Below are 9,361 nucleotides of genomic sequence, written 5' to 3'. Positions count from 1 at the left end.
ATTCCTGGCTCCCATTATTTCCAATAGGCCTTCAAGTCTTTCCCATTGTTTCCAATGGGCAAGCCTGTCATTCCTTTTAGTACATCCCCAAATCAGCTGCCTTGGGGACAGTTGTTCCCCAATGCCACCCTTTGTCCTCGACCCTGTCCATCTTTACCTTTACCTTGCAATCTAATGCTATAAATAGTTCACTTAGCTGGTGAATAAGTCCAGCTTGTTTCTTCCAACAGGGCCTAAAAGACTGCCACTTCTTGCTACCGAGGAAGGCAGCGACCCAAACCACTGCCCCCTTCAGAGGGTGGTGCCCAAACGCGCTGCAGAATACGGCGCAGCGCCCAGGCAGCCAGGAAACAGAGCCGCATGAACACACGTCACCATGCCGAGGGTGGGACAAGTATTGCGGCGGGCGTGGCTACCGGCGCGCGAGCGATGCCATCTGCCAATCGGCAATGGTCGCAGAGGGCTGCAGGTCCACCCCCCCCCCCGCCCTAGAGTGGTCGCGTCCTCCTCGCTGCTCAAACCCGCCGCCGGCCGATGAGCAGAAGACAGAAGAAGGGGCGGCTGCGGGCAAAGCAGGCGTGTGGCCTCCGCCGGTTTTAGTCCCTTGGGAATGCGAAGGGCGCTGCTGGGGCTGCCAAGCACTGGGGAGCCGGTGAGTGGAGCAGCACCGGGTAGGGAGGCTTCTTAGCGTCTCCATCTGCGGGGCTGTACAGGAGACGCTGGGTCCCGCCTGCGCTCGTGCCTTCTGATCTCCGAGCCCTTCGCTTTTGCTTGTGTAGTGAGAGCCCGGAGAGCACTCTGCGTGTACTCAGAGGCACGCTGGATGTGTCAGAGGTTCCCTAGTGGAAAGGAGGCGCTTCGGGCCAAACATTGGCTCTAGCCCTCACCTTGCAGGGTTGCGAGCGGGACTTGGGGAGGAAGAGGGTGGAAGAGGAAGGTGCAGTGGAAGATCCTCTTTGTGGGGCTGGGGTGAGGAAGGGGCAGGACCGAGTCGGCTGCAAGAAGGAACTGGCTAATGACATGGAGGAGTACCATGGAGTCAGTGAAGGTGTGCTGCTACGATTCTATGCTCTTGCTGTTTATCAGGGGTGATTTTCGATGATCCCCCAGCTCTCATTTTTAGTCTCACATCACTTCTGTGACTGCCCCTCCTCCCGTTTGTGTCTTATTGAAATTCAATCTCGTTTCTATTCCTCCTTGCTTCCAAGCAGTTTAGGGCTTCAGATACAGCCTCCCTTCCTGCATTCCCTCCCCCTCAATTTTTTAAAAAATGAACAAAATGTATGCGTGTGAGTGTGGGCTCAGCTTCCTTGCCGATTCCCACAGGCTCTAGGTAACCACCCCAGAATTAAAAACCATTTTATTTTGTGAACGAGATTGGTGGAGACGCTGCAAAATTGAACCACCATTTAAAATAGATACTGTATGCATTTTTAACAATCCTAACAAGAAAACAGCAAATAAAAATAATTTATTCATTTATAGACACCCCTTCACCAAAAGTGTTTCATAATGGCTAATGAGCCTGATCACATGCAGATTGCATAATAAATAAACCCACATCATTGATAAACCACAGTAGCACTCCACAAATACAGGAGCACCAAGAAGATAAGTAACAGAGGCAACAAAACCAGTGTAAGAGCACTATGATGAGATAAAAAAGCAGCATAAAATATATATACAGCAAGATGAATAGACAGGATCAGCATTAGAGTAGTACAAGTGGAGAACCCACAAGGACTTGCAGGAGGGTTACCTCATTTCCCCTTGTATACCCCTCACCCTCTTTCCCTTCCCTGGCAGCCCCCATAGCCTTCCCCCCTTTCCTGCTTACTTTTCTACTTCCCGCCCAGTTGTATGGTGATCTCCAGCGCTAGGCTGGTTCTGGTCCCTTATCTGCCCCAGGGTTTTCAGCTTTTCCTTGTTCCCTACCCCTGATAGCCTCTCTCTGGGGAAAGTCTGGCTGGGCTGCATGATGGCTGGTGGTGGGCCAGGCTGCACACTGGTCAGGCCCTCTTGTGCTATGGCCACCACTGAGCTGGGCTGAGTTGTGCGGTGGCTGCTGGGCCACATCAGGTTGTATGGATAGTGACTTTCTGGTAGCCACTGCTGGACCTTTATGCAGTGAGTCCACCTCCATCAGGGGACATGACGGTAGAGAGGGAGCGGGACCTTTTCAAGGGCTTTTTCATCCTTCCAGTCCAGTCCTACTCCCTCTCCCCACGGCTTTGCTTTACAGAAACCAAAGCTTGGAAGGTTTGGCAATACTGCTGTGGTTGCTCAAGAACCCCCAACAGCCACTGAGAGTTCCATAGGCATTCCAACCAGGTAGTTTGTGTTATTTGTGGGAGGTTAATCCCCTGGTGGCTCAGAGGTTAAGACGCTGAGCTGCAGACCGGAAGGTCTGTAGTTCAGCAGTTCGACATCGTAGTGCCACGAGATGGAGTGAGCTCCTGTCTCTGGTCCCAGCTCCTGCCAACCTAGCAGTTTGAAAGCAAGAAATTGCAAGGAGATAAATAGGTACCACTTCGGTGGGAAGGTAACAGCGTTCCATGCACCTTGGTGTTTAGTCATGCCGGCCACATGACCATGGAAACATCTTCAGACAGTGCTGGCTCTTCAGCTTGGAAACAGAGTTGGATTCGACTGGCTTTCGAGCAAGGAAAACCTTTACCTTTGCTTTAATCCCCCAATGTATTGTTTTTAAGATTTCAGGTTTTTCTGCAAACTTTATCTTTATAGAGAAATCCCCCCAGTCAGTCCCTAGCTCCATTTTTCAGCTCAGTCAATAATATCTTCTCTGACATGATTCAGATGTAGATATATTATTTATGTAGAAAATGTATAGGCTGCTTTTCTGCCTGCTCAAGACAGCTCACAACATAGAAACTATGCAAGAAAATAATACCAACAGCAACACAGGAATTATTGGTATAGAAATGTGCCATCAAATGATTTAAATTGTATCTAGAACTACTCTGTCCGGGCATTCTAGCCACCTAAAGGGCTGCTTTGAAGAACAGGTTCACAAAGGTGAAAGCATAACCTACAGGAGATATCATGAGACACTGTTAAACATTTTTTAAAAATCAGGAGATCTACAGTGCCATCCTAAGCTGAGTCACACTTTCCATACCCATTGACTTTACTGGGCCTAGAAGGATATAACCAGCAGGCATAGAATTGCGATTTACCATGGGGTAGAATAATAAGGCTTTTATCCCTGAGTTTACCTTATCTCTGAGTTTACCTTCATCTCAGTTTCCCGCCCCTCTTATTTTATCACAAGGCAGGAGAATTGGGGAGAGGCTGTGTGGTAGAGCATCTCCTTTCTATGCAAAAGGTCCCTGGCATCTCCATTAAAAAAAAATCAGGGGGCAGATGATGGGAAAGGAGTCCACTTGAGACCCTGGAGAACCACTGTCAGTCAGTTAACGCCAACCTTGATGGGCCAGTGATCCCAGTATAAAGCAGTTTCATGTGTGTTCAGAGCCAGCAGGGCCAATGTGCTAGAATAGTGGTGGCGAACCTATGGCACGGGTGCCAGAGGTGGCACTCAGAGCCCTCTCTGTGGGCACGCCCCAGCCAGGCCCAGACCATCATTAAAGTCTCGAATTCTCTGCCAAATAATTTTAAGTAAACGAAAGCATTTGGGATTGCTTTCCTTACTTTGTTTGGATCATCTTAAGTTAATGTATGAGTTGTTTTTTCTAAAGTAAAACCTCAGTATTCAGGTTAAATTGCTAAGTTGGCACTTTGCGATAAATAAGTGGGTTTTGGGTCGCAGTTTGGGCACTCAGTCTCTAAAAGGTTCGCCATCACTGTGCTAGAACAATGGCTGGCTCTCAGAAACATTTGTTAATTGAAGGAAAGGAAGTGTGGGGGGGCATCCTGAATTTAAACTGGAGCACTGCCACTGGGGGGAAGTGGGAGGAGTATGAGTGGGATGACAGCTATGGTTACAGACTGTGTTTTTTGAACAGCCTCAGGAAAATTGCACGATTATTACAAAAGGAGAATTATAAAATAATCTGAAGGTGTAGGCACAGTGGAAATCCTGATGCTATTCCAGATTCTTCTCCTGGGTTAGGATTACTTGGAACAATGTCATTTTTAAAGAATCCCTTTATCTATTAAGACCCTCTGTAGCAATCTAAATGGAAAATGAGCCAATAAACTATCATTTTATTTCTTGTATTCAGCAAACACTGTAAGCACTTGCACAACCATCTGTTTCCCACACACGAAAGATACTTTTTTCTCTTCATAGTATCATGGGACACATTGGGTTGGATCCAGAGGAAATTGAGCCACTTTAAAGCATGTTTACACTGAAGATCCAATCACGTTGCTCCTTTCCCCAGGAATTCTTGGGTCTGTTAGTCATTGACAATTTGGCAGAAGTTGTCCAGTATACTGACTGGTGATGAACTGCTTTGAAACATAAATCTTTCAGTTGTGTAAATAGTAACCATACAGTTTCTTCAATTTCAGCAGCAATTTTGCCCTTCCATTTAATCTTGAAATTTACAAGGTTAGAATCCATTCTCAGCAGAGAACAGGGTAAAGAATTCATCCCTGGCTGTGGGAACCACACAGCTGATTTTGTTTTTATTTATTTACATTATTTACAGTCTGTACTTTGATAGGCTGATGGCTGTATTTTAAAATCTAAAATTATGAGATGCATTGGATTGGATCCAGAGTAAATTGGCGATTTCCACTGACCTCTTTTCTTTCCCGTTTCATTCCTCAGGATCTTCTATCTCCTCTGAGCAGCATTTTGTGGAAATCAGTGAGCTGCAGTGGGAAGGGGGAGCCAGGAAAGTTCCATTCTGCCTCTGGAAAATTTAGTCTGGATTCAACCCAGGGTTTTGAAAGTCTCATAGAAAGAGAGGGTTTTAAAAATACATTAGAAATTTGATATCCATTTAAGAAGCTTCAATAAAATTGAGTATTGATGAACTGTTGTTACCCTGATATTATTCATGAGTTCTGAATTCTGAAAGAGGGAAAGGGCCTGACCCTTTTAACCAACTTCTGAATATTAAATATGAACAGATGATTCTGCCCAAAAATGTTATTGCTGTAGCAGCTAGGATCTAGGCAGAAGACAGATTTTTCTTTGATCTTGATTAATGTTTTTATTGTCCCTAGAAATTTTAAGTGCTAAAGCAGTTCTGTTGGGGGAGAACTTCTTTTTCAGATCAAAACCCTGGAGGATATTTATCCAAGTTCAGTTATAACGTGATTTGAATGCTTGGAATGGAAGGATTTTAATTTGTAATTTCACCACTTTACATCTCAGCAGGAAAGTTGGACTGTAAATGAAAACAATATTTAAATAATAAATAGGATATAAACACCAATGTACTAATGGCAGCTGAACTAGCCTGTGAATCGCTCTTGGAGGAGGAAAAAAGACATAATATTCCCCAAACCCAATCCCACTGGTGCAACAGTATATGGCGCGTCTATAACATTTCAATTATAATGAGTCTTTCTGATAGTAAGGGAGGTTTGAAATATATTTCTGCTACTGATGATAGGGTTGCTGATGCTTACATGATCTGGACATTTTTCAGGATTTTGATATTTTTACCATATGGCAAAAGTCTGTTATCAGTTAATTTTCAAATTTCTTTAAATCTAAGCAAGCCCTTTCCAGTTCAGTGAAATCAAAGTGATTGCAGGCTTCTGAAAAGAGAAGGTAAATCTGTGATCAAGATTTGTATTAGAAAACTTTACTCAGAGCCTATTCCTGTTTTTGGATTCAAATACAGCCTTTATCTGCATACAGACATCTGTTTCATATACTAGAGTATATATTAGATGAGCTCCATCTAAACTTGTTATGCAGATTAGAAACTGGGTTCAAGAGAAATTACATGATTACATGCAGCACCATTTGAAATAAATCATCATTTCTTGATCCCAAGCCTCTGATCTGCATGACAAATATTTTGCATGGAGCTTAAACTAGTGGTTCAGTAATTACTAGGATGGTGTCTCCCCCTCCCTGTCTTTTATAGTGGAATTATATGAAAATTGTGATAAAGGCAATCCAGTCCATAAGTTCATGATTTAAAAGTTTGGCAATAACTTTCCATGCCAAACTGGTTTTGAAGAGTTGAGAAGGAATGTCATCTTCACTAAGTGCTTTACTCCTAGCAAAGACAATCAAAGGCCCCGTTCACACGTGGAAGTAGCTGCGGGAGAGCCACGGGTGGTAGGCGGATTATTCGGGTGCGATCACACCGCCACATCTGGCAAGTGGAGCGCACTCGCAGCCAACCCGTGGCTTCCCGCGGAAAACCTGGAGTTAAAAACTATCTCCTTTGAAGTACTGTCTTCCAGTAAATGCGTGGTTCAGGCAGGCATCTGATTGGAGACGCGCTGGTAGCCCGTTGCATCCAGCAGCCGTCCGCGTCGGGCACATGCACACAAATGCGGTCCTGCTGTGTCACCTCGCTGGTCTGATCAGCTGCTGACGGCTGGAGGACAGAGCCGCAGGGGAACGTGAGATCGCGCTACCGCACTTCTTTTTTCTCCATTCCCCTGCGGATTATCCCGCTCGTGTGGCCGGGGCCAAAGATGGTTTTTCTGTGAATTGCGAGCCACCTTTGCAATAGACAGCTCAATGTAATCATCAAAACCATGGTTGACTAAAAACCAAAAGGTCAGGATATCTCTAGCTATATCTGCTTGTTCAGGGTTTTCCCAAATATTGTTTTGAAAAGGGATCTTTTTTATTTTTAATACTTTTTAGATAACATCAGAATTAAGGTTCTGTGCAACTTGTTTGATCACTTTTAAAGCACGTTTACACTGAAGATCCAATCACGTTGCTCCTTTCCCCAGGATTTCTTGGGTCTGTTAGTCATCAACAATTTAGCAGAAGATGTCCAGTATACTGACTGGTGGTGAACTGCTTTCAAACATAAATCTTTCGGTTGTGTAAATAGTAACCATACGGTTTCTTCAATTTCAGCAGTAATTTTGCCTTTCCATTTTAATCTTGAAATTTACGAGGTTAGAATCCATTCTCAGTAGAGAACAGGGTAAAGAATTCATCCCTGGCTGTGGGAACCACACAGTTACTTTTGTTTTTATGTGTCTATGTTATTTACAGTCTGCCTTTCTCAATGAGACTAAAGGGGACTTTGATAGGTTGATGGCTGTATTTTAAGATCTAATTCAGAAAATTTTACATCTGTTCACAGGAAGAGGCAATGCAGCGGAAGCCTCCTGTTGGAATTTCTTGCATGATATTCAGTCACAATGACATTGGTGCCTGTGGACTATGGGCACCATGGCAGCATTTTACCTGAGCAAGAAAGGGATGAAGGGATCATGTGGCCCAGTTTCTGGAAAATACATATTTTATGGTTGGGGCTGGCAGTGCTGGCTGTTCTGGTTTTCGTCCACAACTTTTATCAGTTAGAGGTGAGTTACGCAGCACTCTCTTGAGGACAGGACAGTGTCTTTGAGCAACATCCCTCCTGTTCACAAATGTTACCTGCATGTTAAATTACTTAAGGTTACCTGTGTATGCTTTACTCTGTTCTTGTTTGTTATATAAGTAAGATACATTTTATGACTGTTTAAATGGAGTTTTCTTCCATGTAGTTCTGTCACAATTTCTCTTTTTCTGTCTTTAAGTTCTTCTGATTTTATTATCAGTACTTTGTCAAGCAGACTTCTCTTTGGATTTTCTGGGTAGTTGTCCCATGAAAAGCAATTTTCCTTTGTGCTTACTTCCATCACACTCTGTGTTTCTGTATTTTGCATGCATTCTTCCATGCTTTTGCATTTTGCAGGCATTCTTCTCAAGTAGAGGTCCCGTACCTTTAAAAGTTTCATGAATGGCAGAAATGTAACAGATGCTGTTTTTGCCATTGTCTTGATAATGCTAACTGATATTACATTCATACCAGTCATGTAGCTTTTTAAAGGCAGAAGAGCTCCCCCCTTAGCAATATTATACAGCACATATTTTCTGGTCTTCCTCCTGTGCCTTTAACAGGATCCGGATACAAACAAACAAAAGAAAAGGCCAAATAAGCAGCTGATGCTCTCTCTAGCAGGGCAATAAAGATGGCCTCTTCGTGTCCCCAGGTTCATACAGCACACTACTGTTCCTCTAAAGTGAAGAGCCATGTATTGCTCCTGTTTTAACAACAGGTTCTTCTGTCCTAAAAGAATAAGAGATTTATTGTGGTACAAGCTTTTGGGGGCTAGATCTCACTTGGTTATATGCATGAAATGTTATCCTCAGTTGATTTATTCATTTATTTAGTTAGTGAATTTTTGTCCCCAGATTACATATGCATACTTATGATGGAGGGGTGAAAATTTTAACATTCAGTACACCCTGCTTCTTGAGAAGTGTGCTTAGACTAGCATGCTTGATCAGCTGGTAAAGTCTGCTGCACAACAACCTCCATTCATGTGGATTGTACAAAGCACCAAGGCTTTCCAACAGACATTTCCAGGTGTTCAGCTGTGTTGGTGTGAAGCAGTAGAACAAATTAACGGACAATGGAATGGGTAGAATCAGTCTGACAAATCAGAGTCTCCTTTAAATCAAATGACTAACTCTCCAGCTATTGTATGTAAGCTTTTAAGTGACACAGAATGTTTTAAAGTGTGCCGTAGAGTGCACTGTATTTATGTCATGTCTTTTGGAACAAATTTAGAGTCCAGTGGCACTTTTAAGCCAAACAAAGGGTTATTCAAGGTATGAGCTTCCATGTGCATGCATACTTTGTCAAATACATTGGAAAGGAAGTTAGATTGACTTCAGTAAAATTTCTTATTTAACATGCTTAGGATTTTTGCAGAAAATTCCCTCCCTCATTCACTGTCTTTAATTTGAAAGAATCTGTAGACACATCTAGCCTGATCAAGAATTCTGTATCACTTAAAAGCTTACATACAATAGCTGGAGAGTTAGTCATTTGTATTAAAGGAGACTCTGATTTGTCAGACTGATTCTATTCCATTGTCCATTAATTTCCCCCAAAAAAGAATTGTTTTAAGGGAGTATTTTATTTCAGATAGATTCCACCCATGGAACAGGAGTACTGAATTTAATTTCTGAAAAAATGATCTCTTTGTGTTAAAGGAGCACTTCATTTCATTCTGTTTTGCCATCCCCCCCACCTGCATATTTACATTTAATTTCAAAAAGGATCGGTCTGTTTTAAAAGACTGTAGTGTTGGATTCTGCAGCTGCATTCTCACCTGCCTCTGCCTCAAAGAACCTTCCACTGATGCAAAGGGGGGAGGCTCCTCGCCCAGGAGAAAAAAGCATCCACTGGCAGAACAGATTTGTAATAATTATTTAATTTTAAAT

General features: G+C 43.2%; 1 protein-coding gene across 1 annotated transcript in view; it reads left to right on the top strand.

The window, feature by feature from the left end:
• Positions 1-506: 506 nt before the first annotated feature.
• Positions 507-9,361, top strand: part of NXPE3 (neurexophilin and PC-esterase domain family member 3) — a 32,735-nt gene continuing 23,880 nt past the window's right edge. Inside the window, exons 1-2 of the mRNA XM_015423149.1 lie at positions 507-652; positions 7,227-7,449. Coding sequence (XP_015278635.1) covers positions 7,285-7,449 — 165 coding nt within the window. The 5' untranslated portion in view covers positions 507-652; positions 7,227-7,284. The remainder of the gene's footprint in view (positions 653-7,226; positions 7,450-9,361) is intronic.

The sequence above is a fragment of the Gekko japonicus genome, unplaced genomic scaffold (genome assembly GCF_001447785.1).
Source record: "Gekko japonicus isolate JY-2015 unplaced genomic scaffold, Gekko_japonicus_V1.1 scaffold540, whole genome shotgun sequence".
NCBI classification, from domain to species: domain Eukaryota; kingdom Metazoa; phylum Chordata; class Lepidosauria; order Squamata; family Gekkonidae; genus Gekko; species Gekko japonicus.
Note: the sequence above shows the minus strand (reverse complement) of the source record. Positions and strands in the feature narration are given on the sequence as shown.